Raw genomic sequence first — 21,212 nt, 5'->3', positions numbered from 1 at the left:
ATAATAAGTTATTATTATTATTATTAACAATAATGCTAATCGTGATATTAAAATTTGTAGTATAGTAGTAGCCATAATTATATTTTTATTTTATATATATAAATCCATCCTCACTGTCCAAAGGTTGTTTTCTTAGTGGCTCGGTCCAGTTTCTGATAGGCTTTGGAGAACTTCTTCAGTTTTCTGTTCCTCTCATGAGCTCCATGTGTGTGTGTGTGTGTGTGTGTGTGTGTGTGTGTGTGTGTGTGTGTGTTATTATATATAAAAAATAAAAGGAGGATATCATAAAATAAAAGCAGGAATCAGATTGAGCGCCTCTTACCTTCTATCGCCCTCACGCGGTCTTGTGAGGAACTGATAGCACACAAACAGTTCCTCTGGACTCACGCTGCCTCTGTGCCGATCCGTTTTCTGAGAAGCACCATCTGTCTGCTGATTTCCGTAGTCTTTACGTTCCCAGTTTGTGTGCCGGCTCATCGGCTGCCCTTTTGTTGCTCTTTTGAAGACTGTTTTTTGTTGAAACGCCACTCTCTATTAAAAGCTCATCATTTGCATTCTAGCTTTTGGGTCCTCATCTCTCCACACTACAAAATAATATTAGGGTGGGTAAATCCTGTGTATAATTTTGAATGATACATCCTAAACCTTGTTTGTAATAAAATATTGATTAGGTATTGACCAAACCTTTTTCCAAACAACATTGTCTGTTAGTTTATTCCAATGTGAATAAACATACAGTAAGGCAAAGACACAATATCTTATTGAAATAAAGCTCTTTTTTTAAGAGAAAAGCAGATGTTATATAAGAACTCATTATACTAGGCAAAGACCACTCTTGGATGTTGATTCTTGTTTAAATAACATAACAAACTTCAGGAGAAATAGAACCAAAAATGTTGGCATAGTCCCCGGTGTAACAGGATTTTTATAATGTGCCAAAAAAAAAAAAAAAAAAAAAAAACACATAAGTACCCAGACAGAAAATGTTATTTAATTTATTCACAGTTATGTTACATCTAAAATTATAATTCATTTCACGTAGAGCTCATTTCACATATAATAGTCTGTACAAATAAAACCAAATTAATCCATCTCAAGTTTTTTGTGTAAGGTCAGATCCTTCTCTGGAAGACCGACTGAAAGGAGGAACTCATCGAAGGGCTGCAGAGACTGACACTGTCAAAATAAATGTTAAATAATTATGATACATGTAAAATCTGCATCAAAAAAGTGGAAATATATATAACATTTTCTTTTTCGGTCACAAACAGTACAATAGCAACATTTACCATTGCATTGTTTGTTATTCCAACTTCTCTCCTCAATGTAGTTGCCCTTGCTCTGAACACACGGACCATGTGGAATGCAGGTTCAATAACTCTCCAAAAGGCCATTAAATGGTTCTACATCTCAAATCTAGATTGGATAAGACATTTTTTCCGAAAATACACACCAAACAGTGCCTGTACAGAACTTTGCCTGTACAGAACTTGAAGGATACTTTAAAAATGTAAACCTTTTTTACATGCAAGTGAAAAAAAGGTAGACCTGTAAAATTATTTTAGCTGGGGTTTTAGCTTATTCCCCCTCGTATCATTCTAAACCGTTATGAATTTCTTCTGTGGGGTCTATGTAAATAGCTGACTGACAGTAGTATATGTTGACAGCTTTATTTTAATTTTTGGGCGAATTGTATATTAACATGTATTGCCTTGATCTACAAAAGAGGTTTTTAAACCACGGCGACAAAAACAAATAAATAATGACATTTAAAAATTCACAATAGGCCTACGTTGTGCTCCTAATATAGTTATAAGGGTTTAGATCTTACCTATTGTAGATTCTCATGCTTTTGTCATTCTTGAATAGGCACCTGCAGACTGTAGTACCAAATGTGATGTTAAAATCCTTACATCTAACATTACAACTCTGAATCCACTTATTTGAGTTTCTTCATCCAGGGGAGAAGTGTGAGAAACCTTTTGAGGAGCCTCACAAAACGGGACACAGCAATAGTTGTGTAAACCAGAGATATACATAATTTATCGTTTATTCATTGTTTATTGAAAAAAGTTTGTGGCTGGTAATGCACTCACATACGGAAGAATACAGACCGGAACCACTTATGCGCCCTGAGATTTCACAGGAAATACGTACAGTCTATGGCTCGTTTCTGTAGACCAACTGCCCCCTAGTGGTCGGGAGCATGTTGTTGTGTTGTGAGAATTTCATTGTGTTGTGGCTTAATGTCATTGTGCTGTGGCTTAATGTCATTGTGTTGTGGCTTAATGTTATTGTGTTGTGGTTTAATGGCTTTGTTTTGTGGCTTAATGCTGTTGTGTTGTGAGCTTATGTTTGCTTTTTTTTAATGTCGTTGTGGTGTGCACTACTGGGCCGCCGTCCCCATCTCTGCCTAACGTACAGGATTGGCAAATTATATAAATGTCAAAGGAAGACTCTCCAAAGTTTCAGTTATTTGAAAGGGGGGACTTTAATAAAAGAGGAAATCAAACCATACATTATTAAGCCTAAAAATACTTAACCCTGATCCATAACTTTAATATTTTAACTAGAAATTAGTAGTTCTGTTACTGTTAGAAACAGTAGTTAGGTTACTCTAGATGTAACATGACAATATTTAAGTAGCATATTACAGAATATTAAAAAATCAAATGCAAAAAACTTGAAATAAAAATCTAATAAAAAGTGGGTGTGGTCACTGAGTCATACTACCCCTCCATCATTGTTTGACTCCTCCCCCACATCATCATAGTCTGCATTAAAAAGAAATAATGCTATGATCAGTATTCCAAAATTTTAATTTTATTTTTAATCAGCAAATTACAAATATAATATTTATTTGGTACGTTTTTGTGCCTTAAAATAGACAACTGATGAAGAATGGGGTGTGTCTGAACTTTTGACAGGCAATTTTATTTTTAATATATAATACTTAATATATTTAATAAATGTAGGAATCAAAAGGCAAAATGGTTACCTAACAGGTTTCTCACATCTTCAGTGATACTCCACACATCGTCATACTCCTCCTGATCTCCCTCTTTACACATGTTCAAAAAAGATCATTTTATTTTTTAACACCTTGATATTGTTTCATATAATAGACCCCTGTCCCCTCATGACAGATTGTTAGACTAGACCTGATAAAGCCATAGTGATTCTTCAAATGGTGTGTAGCCATTAATTATATCACAGAAACAAATGTAGATGATTAAATATAAGTTCTGTGACTCACCTTTTGCACATTGTGAGCACTGTCCATTAATGATGACATCATCATAATTCTCTGGTGTGTCCACTACACACACACACACACACACACACACAACATTATAAGCTCTTAAATATAACATTAAGCTGATAAAATAATAATTTGTTTTATCTGAACTGGCCTTCACTTCAAATTAATTTGGTGTAAAAATTAATGAGCAAAATTTAAAAAAAATAAAACCACATTTTTCAGTACCATAGTTCTGTCCAATAGTAATGACATCATAATATCCCTCTGGTGTGTCATCTACACATTTTTTACATGAAACCAATACCATCACACTTAAAACAAACTTGAATGTACTGTATATATTTATATGCACATTATAGAAGTACAGAGAAATAAATACAAGTAAAGAACAGTAAAGCATCATCACCTGTTTCACAATCTGGTATCGGTCCACCAGTGAAGATATCCTCATAGATTCCTGGAGTGATCTCATTCAGCCTCTCTTCAAAATTAAAATAATATATAAAGTCATTAGTTCCCTGAAATTTCTGATTTCACAGTTTGTAAATCACTTCTCTAACCTGAGAGAAGCTCATCAGTGTCTTGAGTGATGAGACTCCCTGTTAAAGGAGAGCACAACAATCAAACAGTTTTTTTTTTCTTTTGAAAATGTCATTTTGTAGGATTCAACTTTGCAAGCTGTTTTGAAAGTCAAGACCAACAACCTGATCCTTATACAAGCATGAGGTGCCAAGCTGACTTTAAACTGAAGGGTAATTGGTAATGTGCTAGCAACTGAAGAGAAGAAAGCACTGTGTAGAGTCCCTTTGAATCAATACACAGTCACACTCGCAGTTACTTTCTCCCATGATGCCTCACCTCTCTGAGTACATAGATTGTGTCTCTGATAAATTTCCTCATAAACTGGTTCATTTTGAGACTGAGTCCTGTGTAGTCCTGTGTACCAGTCAGAGAGAGCTGTGAGTGAAGAGAGAAAAACCTGTCAGTTCACAACACATGACTGATCACACTCTGAATAAGACACAATATGACAGTCTCTGGATCTCTCCTACCTCTCCTCATCACTCTGTTCTGCTGAATCAGTATAAGCAGTGGCACTAAGAGCAGTAAGAGCACAACTCCCAGAACAATCACAAGCACTGGGGAAGAAGACACTGGTGGATGAGTTTGTGGAGGAGACACTAATGTTGAGCGCACTGAAGGAGAAGCTGATGCTGTTGTGGCAGGAGTAGTGGACACTGACACATCTGACAAAACAGACAAACGCATTCAAAATCACAAATACATAAAATTATATTAAAAGTAATATTATTCCTCAGTGTTTGTTGTGACCTGCACAGGTGAGTCCAGCGTACTCTTTGCGGGAGCAGTCAGTGTTTTTATTCATGGAGAGAGGACAGTCCCACAGGTGAATCTCATTCCCTCTGCACTCAACTTTGTTCATCCACACAACACCTTCACCAGCACCAAAGGTTGAATTCCCATCAGCCCTCAGTGCTGCTCCACAACCCAGCTGCCTGCATACCACCTGAGCATCGCTGATGTCCCACTGATCATCACAGACTGAGCCCCACACAGCGTTATGATACACCTCCAGCCTCCCAGAGCACCGGCCGTCCCCTCCACTCAGTCTAAGAGGAACATGATCTAAAACACACACATCAACCACTCACCAGCTTCAGCACATTTACAACAAAATACACACTAAAACTGAAGATGGAGTTTTAAAAGCAAATTTAAATGTAGATTTTAAATGCAAATAATGTGATGCAGTGAGGCTTACAATAAGAAACATTAACTAATGTATTAGGAAACTTACGTGAACACTGTCTCTGGTGAGGAGATGTCAGACGACTCAGAGACTCATCACTCACCTCCACTAAAATGAAACCGTAAACAATAACAAAGACTCTTCCTGTCTGCTCTGTTTAGTTTTGCAGAAAAAAAATTCTTTACTTACCACATAACTGTGGCATTTTAGGAGAAAAAAACTGTATCATCTCACCTAAACAAGTAATTCTGGCCACTTCACCTTTACCACAGTAGTTTTGACCCCAGGGTAAAGATGGACACTGCCATAAAGTGGAATCATGTGGTCGACATGTAACTTTATCCAGCCAGTTAGGAGCTGATTCCACTCTTGCTGCAGAATCAGACAAAACACCAGATCTTCCACAGTTTAGCTCTTGACAGATCAGACTCGCTGTGTCTCTCTCCATCTGGTTCCAGCACACATTACCCCAGGATCCATTGTAGAAAACCTCCAAATTCCCTTCACAGCCCTCACTTAACCTGATCTCTTTAAACTCTAGATGAAAAATGAAAAGAAAATATAATTTAAAGCACCAAAAAATTAAAACCTGGGCATTATGGATATGTGAATGTGTTAAAAGTTTATTCCTATAACCTTCATATTAATCTCAAGTACAATAATAAAAAAAATAAAAAAAACACACAGTAGCATGTTTACCTGAGCACATGACTCCTACATCCTCCTTGTGCTGACAGTCATGTTTTCCCCAGCCTGGAGAAGAGCAGCTCCACAGGGACGTCTCATTCCCCTCACACTCCACCTCATCCAGCCATATGTGTCCAGAACCAGGACCAAACCAGGCTGGTACCTGCTGGTTACTGAGGGCCACTCCACACTGCAGCTGTCTGCACACCACATGAGCATCTTTAATATCCCAGGAGTCATCACACACTGTCCCCCATGAGCCGTTGTGAAAAACCTCCAGCCTCCCTGCACAGTCTCCCCCAGAACCCACCAGCCTGATGGACCTGCGACCTGATATTCAGAAAAAGAAAAACACATTATTTATCACGAACAAAGTAATCGAACTGAATAATCTGCCCAGATGTTGTTCTTCTCACCGATGCAGGTGATTGACAGCTGTTCTGTGGAGCTGCAGTTGAGAGTTTGTGGAGAGCTGCAGTTCCCCAGATGAGCTTCACTCCCAGAGCACTGGAAGCCCGTCACACACTCATGACTGTGTTCAGGACTGGATGAAGAGGAGCTGTAGAAGTTCAGCACAGAGCCACAGCCCAGCTGTCTGCAGACCACAGATGATTCAGAGAGACTCCAGGAGTCCAGCAGAACTCTCCTCCAGACCTGATGGATGAAAACTTCCACCTCCCCCTCACACTGTCTCTCTCCAGACAAACGCACCAGACCCTCATGAAGAGTTAGAGAGGAATCTAAGCGAAAGATGTAGCATTTTATTATTATATTATATTATATTATATTATATTATATTATATTATATTATATTATATTATATTATATTATATTAAGAAAAGTCATAACATTTGCCAAGTTTGGTAACCCATACTCAGAATTTGTGCTCAGCATTTAACCCAACCAAGTGCACACACACAGCAGTGAGAAGTGAACACACTGTGAACACACACCCAGGGCAGTGGACAGCTATATATATCTAGCACCCGGGGAGCAAATGAGGGTTTAGTGCCTTGCTCAAGGGCACTTCATCCATTGGTATTGATGGTCGAAGAGAGCGCTGTTCAACTCCTGCCAGAAACGAGACTCGAATCTGTGACCTTCGGGTTATAAGTCCAACTGTTTAACCATTAGGCCACAATTGCCCCTAAAAATGTATATTACATTATATTATATTATCTATGGTCTGTCTGAATACTGGATTCTGGATTCTGTTTAATGCACAGGTAATTTCAAGTCAGTTTAATCTGCATTCTATGTTAATGGGCTGCTTAAACATGCGCGCACACACATATGGGATGAAATTAGATTCAAAATGATTAGTAGATGCACGCAAAATTATCCATGCACTGCATACATTTTATACCACAAACAAATGCCTTTCAGTTTGAGTCTGATGAATATGGGATTAAATTTTTGTGCAGTGATTTGTACAAATACAGACATGTTTGTTAATAAAAATGTTCTATTCTGCATTAATGTATCATAAATTGCTCATGCAAAAAGGAATCTGTGCGTATGTGGTTTAGGTGACACGTGTGCATTAATTGACGTCTAGTTCAAGTCAATATTGTTTGGTGCATTTGGATTTAATTTCATTTGGAGTTCATTTTCATAGTTTAAAGCATTTCATGTCCCACACACACAACTACCAATAAATAAAGCCCAGTGCTATTCATGAACGTAGGATTACATTAAAGCTGCAGTAGGTAACTTTTGTAAAAATATATTTTTTACATATTTGTTAAACCCGTCATTATGTCCTTGACAGTAGAATATGAGACAGATAATCTGTGAGAAAAAACAAGCTCCTCTGGCTCCTCCCAGTGGTCCTATTGCCATTTGCAGAAATACATCGCTCCCGTTAAGAAACAACCAATCAGAGCTGGTGTCCGTAACTTTGTTTGTGTTCAAAATGTAGAAAAATTTATATAATAAGCGAGTACACCATGAATCCATTTTCCAAACCGTATTTTTAGCTTGTCCTGAATCACTAGGTTGCTCCTATAATAAGTGTTTATATTCTGACTATTTTAGATTGCTTCGGGGGTACTTGAATTTTGAGACATTCCCTCTCATAAAACATTCCTAAAACATTCCTTTTGCTAAAAGCCAGATTTATAAATGTTACATTGTGTTCCGTTTCAAACGTTCACTCCCATTATGTATGGGAAAATTCCTTTCTGCTGAAGCCTGATTTGTTCTCATTTGTGTAGCTGCACAAACAAATGGCGATTTAGCAATTTCCAAAAGAACAAATTTTCAGCATGAGTTGTTCCAAATGTCGCGCTGCGAGTGTGGTTCAATGCACAATGAAGATGGCCACAGTGAGTGAGCCACCTACCTCAGCCCATGCTATGCTCCTGTCTAAGCTCGCAGGTCGCCTTGTTCTGTCAACCCCCCCACCCCCCCCCCGTCTTTTTCCTCCCCTAAGAGTAAAAAAACTGTGGGGCAGTGGATCTCTCTGTGTGGGCTCGAGCGGTGTCAGGTTGGCTCAGCACCCATGTGTCCAGCCCTCCCCACATCTTCTTAAACTGGTGTGCTTCACGAATGAGGACCAGTGCCCATCTTCAGCTGCAAGTGGACTGGTCTCATTCGACACATCCAAGGAGGTTATCGTCATCAATGATGTCACTGCCAATGACTCTGTGTCCTTGGAAGCATCAGAAATGTCAGATGAGCTGGCCCATGGCTTACTGTATGAATGGTTCCTGCCAGAGACCCACCAGCATTCCTCTCGCCAGAGCTTACCAAGATGTAGCTAGTCCCCTTACTCGACACAGGTAATCCCCTCCTCTGGAGCAGCTCTCACTACCACTGATGGCGCTGACAAAAAGGGATACACCAAACATCCCAAAAGATTTGTGCCTGTCGTCTGCCCGCGGCTCAAAAGGCCATGCAGCACATCCACCTAAGCCCTGCAGGACCATTTCAACTATCGCTAACAAGGTTTACGAAGCAGCCAGACAGGCTGGCTCAGCGCTGCAGACAATGGCAGTCTTCAAGCCAAACTTCTCTGCAGTATGAATGAGTCTGGCCAAGAGCACCAAGAGGCCTTTAAAGAGCTGCACACAGCAACAGATCTTGTTCTGCATGCTACAACGTCCACAGCGCAAGCAATCAGCAAGATCATGGCCTGCCTGGTGGTGTTGGAGCACCAATTCAGGGATGCTGAAAAAATAGCTTTCTTTGACTCGCCAGTCTTGCTGAAAGGGCTATTTGGCTCTGTTGTACATGGGTTCAATGAATGGCTTTCAGAGGCTCAGAAGACATCACAGGCGTTGCGTCACTTCCACCCTAAACGCAATGGCAACATGGCTGCGGAATGCCAGAAGAGCCTCTACTTAAAAAACGAAGCCAGCGCCGGACAGAAACAGCACTCCAGGCTGGCGAAGCACTACCTCTTCCCTAAGTGTCAAGGTCACCGCCCACGATTTGTGCTGGACCCTGAGCCGCCGCCAAAGCCATCCTGAGGTGCTAGAGAGGAAAAGGAGGAGTCCGTTCTCGCTTTATTTTATAATTAAAGTTTAATTTGTTTATCCGCCGGTTCCCGCCGCCTCCTTCCCACGAAAGAACAGCGTTACATTATTACCACTGTGATAGTGGAACCAAATATTTTAAAGAGCAAAATTCCTCATCCTCTCGCAATCACTTACACAAACGTAGACTCCCCTTTTTTCAAGCTCTCGTTTGAAAAAATAAAACATCTCGCTTCCCGTTATATGGCTTGGACAGCCACTCCAGGAATCTCGAAATGGGTTTTGGAAAAAATTTGACGAGGCTACTCACTGCAGTTCGCTCAAAGGCCGCCCCACTTCAGAGGCATTGTGCAATCTTCTTTCCTGGACAACGATGCTATTGTTCTCCAGCAAGATGTGCAAGCACTACTTGCAATATGGCACTGTGGAAATAGGGCCCCCAGCAAACAGTGATTCTGGCTTTTTCAGCGGCTATTTCCTCATTCCAAAGAGAATGGCGGGCTCAGACCCATTCTAGATCTCAGACATCTGAACAGCTCGCTTATGTGCCAGTCATCCAAGATGACGGTCAAGAAAATTCTCGCGCATAAGTGCCCTGAGGATTGGTTTTTGAATGTTACATTACATTGGCTTATCAGTATGCAGTCCTTCCATTTGTACTGTCCCTGGCCCCACGTACTTTTATGAAGTGCATAGACGCGGCTCTGTCCCCTCTCAGGCAGATTGGAATCTGCATATTAAACTACCTTGGCGATTGGCTCAACCAATGCCAGAGCCAGTTGTTGCCCAGACGACGAACTGTCTTTCTGAGAACTGTTATGGATCCGCCCTAATGCAGACATGGATCTTGCCGGGTAAGTCTCTGACAATTCGCCGACTGATGGCTTAAGGGGCGACATGCCCCCTGAGGGTTTTTCAGAGGCAGCTTGGCCTTATGCCCGCTGCTGCCTCTGTAACTCTTCTGGGCCTGCTCCACATGCAGCCCCTCCAATTTTTGCTAAAGGCCAAAGTCCTGCCCCACACTTGGTGGTTGAAGAGATTTCCGGTCAGGGTGGATCACTGCTGTATCGAAGCTGTCATGACAGACGCGTTTAACTCCGGGTTGTGCAAGCTGTTGGACGGTAATCCGGCTTTTGAATCCTGGACAGCTCAGCAGCGATGGCTACATATAAACTTCCTGGAAATGTCTTCTTAACCCTGTGTTCCTTCCTTCCAGCAATCAAAAGCCACCGGTAAGTGGTGTCTTATATCAATCACCAAGACGGCCACAGGTCTCGTGCCTTATGCAGAGTGGTTCATCGCCTTCTTCTCTGGGCACAGAAAGAACATATGGTTCTCATGCCCCCAGTTAAGGTTGGGGTGAAATAATGCCTAAGTCCCTTAGGGCCCTTGTTAGAGCTCTAACACTGGGCTCGCACAGCAGCATGTAATTGTTGCTTATAGTGCGGCATGATTGGAATTGTTCCCATACATAAAGGGAGTGAATGTTTGAAAGGGAATGCTTTGCTTAACGTAACCTTGATTGCCAGAGATAAGGGAATGAGCGTTATGTCACTTGCCACACTACAAGCTGCATGAATCAATGATTGTCGCTTCAGTCGAATGATGAATAGCGCTATGGGCTGACTTATAGAGTGGTCGGTCCCGCCCCTTTTGGCGTGCTTAAGCGCAATTGGTTTGTGCAGCAACACACATGTAAACAAATCAGGCTTTGGCAGAAAGCAAAAAAGGATTTTTTTCTATACATAACGTTCATTCCCTTATCTCAGGGAACAGAGGACACGCTAAGTAACCAAAGTGTTTTCTTTGTTTCGGCTATTCTCATCTGCCCGTCGAAACACAAGTACAAATACAGTTTTATTGAACTTGTTCTAACTTAACTCATCTTAAGACACAGAATAGTTTATATTAATTTTGCCAAACAAGAACTTTGTGACAATAGCTTACCATGTTTTTTGTTGTTGTTGTTGTTGTTGTTGTTGTTTTATTTCTGTCACGTTGACATTTATTCCTTCCTTGTAGGCTATTATTATTATTATTATGCAAAGATGAAGTAGACGATGCCATCTCTGCACTGCAGTACAAGAGAAATGCACCTTTCATCTAGGCCTACAACATTGCATATTCTGCAGCCTTTTCATTATCAGAATAAAATACAGTTAACAGTATTGGCACGTATTGTACTACAGGCTGGTTTGATTAACTAATGTATCTATATTCTATAGTGTATCTTTATGTGTGGTTAACGGTATTTTTTTCTGATAATGAAAAGGTTGTTGTAGGCCTATATGAAAGGTACATTTCTCTCATACTGCAGTTCAGAGATGGCATAGTCTATTTCATCTTTGCATAATAATAATAATAATAATAATAGCCTACAAGGAAGGAATAACTGACAACGTGTTGTTGAATGACAGGAAAAAACAACAACAACAAAAAACAACATGGTAAGCATGGGGGGGTAATTTGGCTCCCAGTTTACATGTGGGCAGTCTGAAGTTAATGTCCATAGTAGATAACCAGACTCTCTAACCACACACTTAAAGTGGGGGCTTAGTATGGTGGCAGTCCGCCAACGTCTTGTTCCTCTCGCCGGTCCGAGTGAGGGCTTCTCTGGCAATCCTCCATGTACGGAAGAATCTCTGTATAAACGCATGCACGGAAGGAACAATGGCATTGGATTCTTGAGAGGGGAATAATGGTGGCTGGTAGCCTAAACAGCACCGGAAAGGGAGACAAACCCCTAGACAAGACCGGGAGGGAGTAATGCGCATACTCTACCATGGTTAACCTGGAACTTCAAGATGACAGTTCAGCAGATGCCAGACACAACGCATCCTGGTGGGCATTCTCGGCCTGACCATTAGTCTTCGGGTGATATCTGGAGGATAGGCTTGCAGTCACTCCCAGCTGTCGACAGAACACTGTCCAAAACCTAGACACAAACTGGGGACCCCTTTCAGAAACCACATTCACCGGGAGGCCATGAATTTGTAAAACGTGATTAAGACAATAGTCACGGTCTCCCTCGTTGAAGGCCATTTGGAGAGGGGAATAAAATGGACCGCCTTTGAGAACCTGTTCACCACAGTCAGAACTACTGTCTTGCCACTAAATAGAGGCAAGCCAGTAATGAAGTCCAGCTATGTGTGACTAGAGCCGCGAAGAAACCAACAATGGCAGGAGTAGCCCTGCTGGGGGTCGATTGGATCCCTTGCCCGCAGCACAAATTGGACAGGCCGACACAAACTGTTGAGGATCCTGCGCCACGGACAGCCACCAAAACCGCTGCTTGATTTTGATTTCCTATGGGGTGAGTAATATTAGTGAGATGGGTGAAAGGGTTCTGGCAGAAATAGGTTCGGCCGAAATCCCCAAAATTTGTTGCCAATCTGGAATCCATGAAGTTGCCCTCCGCTCCAGAGACGAATAATGCCGAAACTTGTAAAACAGCTCCCCCAAACTGTACAGAACAGAACATTTTTATTCACAAACATGTCTGTATTAGTACAAATTGCTGCACAATAATTTAATCTCGAATTCCACAGACTCAAATTGAAAGGCATTTGTTTTGGTTAGTAAGATACGTTTAAAATGTATGCAGTACATGGATAATTTTGCATGCATCTATTAATCATTACTATTTCATCCCTTTATATGATTTGAAACGGCAGAATGTAAGCGTTAGCGAGCTGTAAATAACCATCATTTTTACACATTCAGTTAAATATTGCACTGCAAAGATCAATAAAATTTTTAACTTGTCTATAACTCTGCAAATGACCATGGAATAAGTGGGATAATCAATGGTTTGCCATGCATAACAGGATTTGCACACCAAACCATTGATTATCCGATTCTTATATATTATATTATATTATATTATATTATATTATATTATATTATATTATATTATATTATATTATATTATAGCATGATCATTTATAACACATTTTTCAATAAAGTCCTCTCACTAGAGCAGATGACTCCAACATCTCGTCTATGAGAACATTCAGCTCGACTCCATGAAGAGATGGAACATTCTGAGAGTTTTGTTTCATTCCCGTCACAATCAAACACATCAGCCCAGATTTCACCACTTCCTTCTCCAAACCAGTCTGATCCCACAACAGACACAGCAATCCCACAATTCAGCTGTCTACAGAGGACACTGGCAGCTCTCATATCCCAGCATGCATCACACACTGTGCCCCATTTACTGAAGTACTGACGTTCGACTCTACCAGAACAGATGTCAGGACCGTTTATCAGCTTGAGATCAATGTAACCTAGACAAAGAAGAGGGTCTTAATGAAACAGAACAGGAAAGATAATGGTATGAATAATTATTAATTCTTCAGTTGGTTCTGTTGAATACAATCTAAGCAGGGCTTGACATTAACATTTTTGTTCACCTTCGACTGTGGCTAGTGGTTTTCCAAAGTTACTTGCCACTAAGCATTTTCACTGGCCACAATTTCGCTGTTAGGAAATGACATTTTATAGGATTAAAGTTGACTATGGTATGCTAAAACACCGTAGCTAGATTTACAACTTCTTTAAATGCAAATGTCATGATTTAGTACATGATTCTCTGTGGTGGATCATATACCAGCAATTCACAACCTGATTTCCACTTTTTTGTCCAACTGTCTTTTCTTTGCCGTTTCCATATATTTACAGGGTATCTGAAGGATTTTTAAAGTTAAGCCTTCTTTTTTTTTCCTTTTTTTTTTTTTTTTAGATCTGCACAAATAAAATGAATACCCTATGTGTGGGGTTGGACAATGCATATAGTAACATTGTAACAATAAAATAATATAATTTACAATTCAGATTAAAAATTGGGCATTGGGCTGTCCTTACTATAAAGCCCTGTGTTATTCCGCAAGTTTGTTAACCTTAAAGGTTGCAAAGTGGATGTGCTTGCTAAGGCTTTAAAAAAAATCCAGCTGGGCCTGGATACACAAGACAAAACACTTCTGCTGTGTTTTGACTTTTGAATCATACAGTGCTCATTATTCAATACAAACATAGTCTTTTGAAGATTAATCGTAAATCAATAGCCTATCATGATTCTTGTCTTTCCGTCCCCAAATTTAAGACCTCTTGAAATTCTAACAGGCTTTTCATGTAGCATTTTAGAAATGTTATATTTAATACAACTAATTTTAGAGTTCTTCAGGACCCGCAGAAATCAACCAAAGATGCTAATGACTGTGTTACACATCACTACTGATATCCACCCACATAGTTAAAGTCAAGCCGTGTACAATTTTACTATATTAAATAATACGATTTGTTTAAAAATTATACCAGAACACATCAGTTCCACATGATTGTCACGGGCGCAGTTTATATTATTTGATGTTGATGATGGACAGCGCCGAATTAGTTTTTCATTTCCTTTGCACTGAAACTCTTGTGTCCACATCTGAGTGTCTCCTTTGTCAAAAGCAGCTGCTCCCAGCACCTGTACAGGAGCCCCACAGTCCAGCTCTCTACACACAACCTCTGCATCCTGCTGGTCAAAGACAGCGGCACACACTGACATCCACTTCTGATCATGAAGGATCTCTAGCCTCCCAGAGCACAGGTAAGGCCCATCAGCAAGTCTTGTAAATCGTCCATAGTTTATAGTTTCTGATTAAACACACAATACCATCTTTCACTATGATTATGATACAGAAATAAATCAATAGCAAGTACTTTAATTACTAAAAATTAGAGCTGTAACAGTACGCGTATTGTGTACTGTATTATTCACGGGCAAATTCCAAATGGAAGTGATCATCCTTATCACCTTGGAGTGGAGACTAGTTTGGAGTGAGCAGGTCAAGTGTGTGCCATTATGTAGTAAATCCACTTGGCAGAGAGAGTGACAATTACCTTGTAATCTTCAGCTAGCATGTTCCCTTGACGATGCAACATGGGCTGCATCTGAAAACTTAGGCAGCTGATTTGCTGCCTTGCTGCTGTATGAGGCAATGGCTTTGCAGGCAGTGTTTTTGCACAAAGGCACCTCATGAAACTGATTTCGGACAGGCTTCTAAGGCAACTTTCAGACGCCATCTTTATTTTTCGGCTTAACTGTCACAGAATGGAACGCACAAGATTATGGGATATCAAAGGAAGCTAAGGATACATCTATGCTGCCTTCAAAAATCGGCCAGATGAAGGCATCTTATGAGACAGGAACTGAAGCTAACATTGAATTTGGACGTGTCTTGGTGCCTTCCTACCTTGGAATGCATCCTCTGAATGCAGCACTTTTCAGTTTCCGTATTCCATGGTGTCTATCAGCAGATGTTGCTGTTTTAATGTCATAAATGTATTTTTATTGTTGTTACCATAACTGTTGCAAATAAACATACATTGTATATGTTTATATATTAAAACTAATGAGTATAAAAAATGTTAAATATAAAATGTATATTTTTTTATGCCAGTGTACATAAGCGAAGTGCTGTTTTGCAATAACGTAATATTTAGCCCCTCTAATGGGGAACCTGCCAAAAATTTTTTGTATTTTAACCCCCGGAATGCAATTTTTATCTAGTGTAGTAGCTATTGGGTGGGGTTTGTTGTGAAAACCTGGCAAGCATGCTGCATTGTCAGGGGAACATGCCAGCCGAAGATAACAAGGTAATTGTCGCTCTCTCTCTGCCAAGTGGATTCCAAAAAAACTACATAATGGCACACATTGCAGTGCTTACTCCATCCCTATCACCTTGGAGTGGACACTAGTTTGAACACTTCCATTTCAAATTTGTCCGTGAACCATATGATACACTATATGCGTACTGTTACACTAAAAATATATTAATTATCAATTAATTGTTCATGAAATGCTTTGAAACCAATCAGTTAGTTTACATTGTATGAATTATGTTTATTAATGAAAGTCATGCATTAACAGGCTGATGTATGGAGCAGCTCACCTGAGCAAATGACTCCAGCATCTTCAGGATGACCACAGTTATGAACACCCCATTCTCTTGATCTACAGTCTTTCAGAGTTGACTCCGATCCACTACAGGCCACATCATCCATCCAGATTGGTCCTGATCCTTGTCCAAAGTAAGCCCCATTTACTGCATTTAAAGCCTCTCCGCATCCCATCTCTCTACACACCACTTCAGCATCAGTCATATCCCAGTCATCACCACACACTGTTCCCCACTGACCATCATGATGCACCTCCACTCTACCACTGCAGGGACTGTTACCTCCAACCAACCTAACAGTGTTGAAATCTGTACATGAAAAAGAGAATTTAACCACAAAGAGACAGAGAGAGAGAGAGACATATTTTGAGCTGGACAAATAAGGAAACAAATTATTTATTGTTGTTGTATTACAGTGTTTGACAATTGCGAACATGAACTGTTCTGAATGTTCTGAAATTAAGGCTCCTTTTCATTAAACTTAACATATCTCCTGGAATACTAAACATTTATTTCCAAATTATTTTAACTCAACTATTTCTCAATAGCTTTTGCATCAGAACTAGACAAAACAATCAATTGAATGATAAGCTGTTATACACAGCAGCTACACATGGATGTGACAATTGTAAAACAATACCAACCTGACTTGTAATTTCAGTAATAAATGTTTAAAAGGTTAAACATTGACATTTTACCAGAACATTTAAGTCCCACGTTGTTTTCTTGAGAGCACTGTATGTCATGTGAAGTTGGACACAATCGAATGAATGATTCATTTCCTCTGCACTGAATCTCTTGTGTCCACATCTGAGTGTCTCCTTTGCCAAAAGCAATTGCTCCCAGCACCTGTACAGGAGCCCCACAGTCCAGCTCTCTACACACAACCTCTGCATCCTGCTGGTCAAAGACAGCATCACACACTGACATCCACGTCTGATTATGAAGGATCTCTAACCTCCCAGAGCAGTGAGAACCTCCAACAAGTCTGACTCCTGAACAATGAAAGAAAAATAATCATTGGTAACATTTCCTTCAAAATGCATACACAGATACTTCAGTAGGTTAAGTGTTTTAGTAATATTTACTCAACACAGAAGACCATTTGTCACTATTATTATGATATAGACATAAAACAACAGCAAGTCAGTGTTAACTACTTCATGACGTTAAATTACCAAAATACAATGAGAAAAACTTTCATATAAATGACAATAACTTAGTTTATTTACTCAAAACAAAGTGCTATTTGGAGACTAAATCTCCCCTTTAAATTAGTTTGTGGATGGTTAGTACATAAGACAGAGTTAACAGAATGCGCAAGAGTGGGACGACTGTTTAGTGAATTTGCTCCAAAAAGTATTGAAGATCACTCTCATTCACCTGAACAAATGACACCTGCATCTTTGCCATGATAACATCTGCTTTTACCCCATCCTGATGATCCACAGTTTTTCAGTGTAGATTCTGATCCAGTACATAATACTGTAGTCATCCAGATTGGTCCTGATCCTGATCCAAAACGAGCATCACCCACAGCATCTACGGGTTCTCCACAGTCCAGCTCTCTACACACCACTGCAGCATCAGCCATATCCCAGCCATCACCACACACTGTTCCCCACTGACCTCTGTGAAGAACCTCCACTCGACCACTGCAGGGACTGTGACCACCAACCAGCCTCACATTTACACTGTCTAAATAATGCACAAAGAGAATGAAATAAAACATTTTGAAAGACAGAGAGAAAGAAAATTTGAGATGCAAAAAGACACAAAATGATGATGAAAAAATACTACATTTTAAAGATGATTTAAAGGGATAGTAATTCTAACCTGCACACATCAGTCCAAAATCATTGTCATGTGAACAATTGTCATGTGATGGTGATTTTGGACAGAGGTGAATCTGAGACTCATTTCCTCTGCACTGAATCTCTTGTGTCCACATCTGAGCGTCTCCTTTGTCAAAAGCAGCTGCTCCCAGCACCTGTACAGGAGCCCCACAGTCCAGCTCTCTACACACAACCTCTGCATCCTGCTGGTCAAAGACAGCATCACACACTGACATCCACGTCTGATTATGAAGGATCTCTAACCTCCCAGAGCAGCGAGAACCTCCAACCAACCTGACACCTGAATAATGAAAGAAAAATAAACATATGTAACATTTCATTACAAGGTTCAATTTATTAAAATCAGGTAATTCATTTGTTACCCAATGTGATAATGAACAAAAATATTAGAAAAACAAAAAAAGTTTAATTTATCAGTATACTATTGTTCATTTAAATTCAGGCTTATTCGTATATGTTAATTTATATGTTAATTTATACAAAATCCTATGTTAAAATTGTATATAACATTTACCTAGTGAACCTAATGAACAAACAGAACTAACAATTATTCCTAAATGTGTGATTTAATCATATAATAACTTAATTAATAATATTGATAGTTCATCGTCTAGCTGACTACGTCTTGTATTATTATTATTTTTTAGTTTTTCTAAAATCTTGTCAAATGTGCACAAACTACTAGCTACTACTAAATATTGTAGAAACATAATTTTCTGTAAAGTTGCTTTGTAACGATTTGTTTTGTAAAAAGCGCTATACAAATAAACTTGAATTGAATTGAACCTAGATAAATAAATGTTGTAAAAGAATTTTATCATGAAAAACACAGCATTTTAATACATTTTTAACAACATAATTTTAGTCTTCGCTGGTCAACCATTAAGCAATTTTCATTAATTAAAAAAAAAAAAAAAAGTTCTAAATTTGGATAAAAAGTTCAAATAAATACAAATTTAATGAGAGGATGATTTAAGGCAGGTGCTTCATCACTGAGAATATGTTTCAAGTAGTTTACCTGAGCAGATGACTCCAGCATCTTCACTATGATAACAGTTATGTTTACCCCAACCTCTTGACCCACACATCTTCAATGTGGACTCTGATCCAGTACACATGACAGTACTCATCCAGATCGGGCCTGATCCTAGTCCAAAATGAGCATCACTCAGAGCGTCTACAGGTTCTCCACAGTCCAGCTCTCTACACACCACTGCAGCATCAGCCATATCCCAGCTATCATCACACACTGTTCCCCACTGACCTCTGTGAAGAACCTCCACTCGACCAGCACAGCGACTGTGACCACCAACCAGCCTCACATTCACAGTGTCTAAATATTGAACAAAGAGAATGGCAGATGTATAGAAAATAGAAGACAAAGGGAAACAAATTTTAGGATTGAGCAGTAACACACACACACAAATGTAAAAAATAAAAATTGTTTTACTCAAAGAAAATGCATTCCAACCTGTACACACCAGTCCAACATCATTGTTATGTGAACAGTTGTTTTCATGTGATGGTGATGTTGGACAGAGGTGAATCTGAGACTCATTTCCTCTGCACTGAATCTCTTGTGTCCACATCTGAGCGTCTCCTTTGTCAAAAGCAGCTGCTCCCAGCACCTGTACAGGAGCCCCACAGTCCAGCTCTCTACACACAACCTCTGCATCCTGCTGGTCAAAGACAGCGTCACACACTGACATCCACGTCTGATTATGAAGTATCTCTAACCTCCCAGAGCAGCGAGATCCTCCAACCAGCTGGATTTCTGAATAATTAAAGAAAAATAAACATTGGTAACACTTTATTTTAACGGTTAATTTGTTAATATCAATTAATGCATTCAGTACCATGAACACAATCGACAGTACGCCATTATTTTAAATCATTCATTGATCTAGGTTAATGTTAAATGTACCAATCATTTTTAACTCATAGTTGTTCAGCATCAAGAAAATGCTGATTCAGTCTTTTTCAGAGTATAAATTAGATTAATTAACTAAATAAGATTAATAAATGTTGTAAACTTATGATTATTCACACTTAACCTCATTATGTGTTAACAAATTTTAAATATACATTATGTATAATGTTTATTTTAGACCTGGACATTATTTATCACATATAAAAAAAGTGGTACATTTTGTAATCATATAAATATTGAGATTATTGGTCATCCATTAAGCACCATATATTAATGTAAAAAACAAATTTTTAAAAATTATTATTATTATTATTTTTTTACTATTGATAAGAGGTTTAAAGCAAGTGATTCATCACTATGGACAGGTTTAAAGTAGTTTACCTGAGCAGATGACTGCAGCATCTTCACTATGATGACAGATATGTTTACCCCATCCTCTTGACCCACAGTTCTTCAGTGTGGACTCTGACCCCAAACACAAGACAAAACTCATCCAGATCGGTCCTGATCCTAGTCCAAAATGAGCTTCACCCAGAGCGTCTACAGGTTCTCCACAGTCCAGCTCTCTACACACCACTGCAGCATCAGCCAAATCCCAGTCATCATCACACACTGTTCCCCACTGACCTCTGTGAAGAACCTCCACTCGACCAGCACAGCGTCTGTGACCACCAACCAACCTCACATTCATGCTGTCTGTATATTTAACAGAGAGAATGAGAAATAAAGAAACCTTAAAGGACAGATGGAAAAAATAGATAATGCAGAAACTGAGACATAAACAAGAAAAATTACTGAAAGATTCATTTCAACCTGCACACATAAGTCCAACATTATTGTCATGAGAACAGTTGTTTTGATGTGATGGTGATGTTGGACAGAGGTGAATCTGAGATTCATTTCCTCTGCACTGAATCTCTTGTGTCCACATCTGAGCGTCTCCTTTGTCAAAAGCAGCTGCTCCCAGCACCTGTACAGGAGCCCCACAGTCCAGCTCTCTACACACAACCTCTGCATCCTGCGGGTCAAAGACTGCATCACACACTGACATCCACGTCTGATCATGAAGGATCTCTAACCTCCCAGAGCAGCGAGAACCTCCAACCAGCCGGACTTCTGAAACAACACACATCATTTAAATAGTAGTCTTTCGGATGAGATGTTAAACCGAGGTCCTAACTCTCTTGGTCATTAAAATCCCAGATGTACTCTGCTTGACTGAAACCTGGCTAAAACCAAATGATTATTTTGGTCTAAATGAGTCTACTCCACCAAACTAC

General features: G+C 39.6%; 1 protein-coding gene and 1 long non-coding RNA gene across 2 annotated transcripts; both read right to left on the bottom strand.

Moving 5' to 3' along the window:
* Positions 1-2,652: 2,652 nt before the first annotated feature.
* LOC113048635 (uncharacterized) lies at positions 2,653-4,201 on the bottom strand. Its single transcript, XR_003276522.1, has 6 exons — positions 4,121-4,201; positions 3,823-3,861; positions 3,669-3,743; positions 3,257-3,319; positions 2,999-3,061; positions 2,653-2,774 (listed from the first exon to the last, which is right to left on the bottom strand). It is a non-coding gene; the product is annotated as an uncharacterized LOC113048635 (long non-coding RNA).
* A 687-nt stretch (positions 4,202-4,888) lies between these two features.
* LOC113047758 (deleted in malignant brain tumors 1 protein-like) lies at positions 4,889-20,949 on the bottom strand. Its single transcript, XM_026209034.1, has 12 exons — positions 20,746-20,949; positions 20,314-20,628; positions 19,021-19,776; positions 17,983-18,282; positions 17,530-17,844; positions 16,832-17,141; positions 16,141-16,439; positions 13,432-13,488; positions 5,733-6,050; positions 5,268-5,570; positions 5,082-5,141; positions 4,889-4,893 (listed from the first exon to the last, which is right to left on the bottom strand). The coding sequence occupies exons 1-12, from the start codon at positions 20,861-20,863 to the stop codon at positions 4,889-4,891; spliced, it is 3,156 nt and encodes a 1,051-aa protein (XP_026064819.1). The 5' UTR covers positions 20,864-20,949.
* Positions 20,950-21,212: the final 263 nt, after the last annotated feature.

Source organism: Carassius auratus, chromosome 29 (genome assembly GCF_003368295.1).
Source record: "Carassius auratus strain Wakin chromosome 29, ASM336829v1, whole genome shotgun sequence".
Lineage (NCBI taxonomy): Eukaryota > Metazoa > Chordata > Actinopteri > Cypriniformes > Cyprinidae > Carassius > Carassius auratus.
The sequence above is the reverse complement of the archived record's forward strand: the minus strand, read 5'-3'. Positions and strand labels throughout refer to the sequence as shown.

Coding starts and splice junctions, on each gene's coding strand:
- LOC113047758 (XM_026209034.1), bottom strand. CDS start 20,863: ATGTGGACACAAGAGATTCAGTGCAGAGGAAATGAATCTCAGATTCAC. Junction 19,777..20,313: donor TGCTGCAGTCATCTGCTCAG/GTAAACTACTTT, acceptor TTAATTATTCAG/AAATCCAGCTGGTTGGAGGA. Junction 5,142..5,267: donor GGCCAGAATTACTTGTTTAG/GTGAGATGATAC, acceptor GTTTCATTTTAG/TGGAGGTGAGTGATGAGTCT.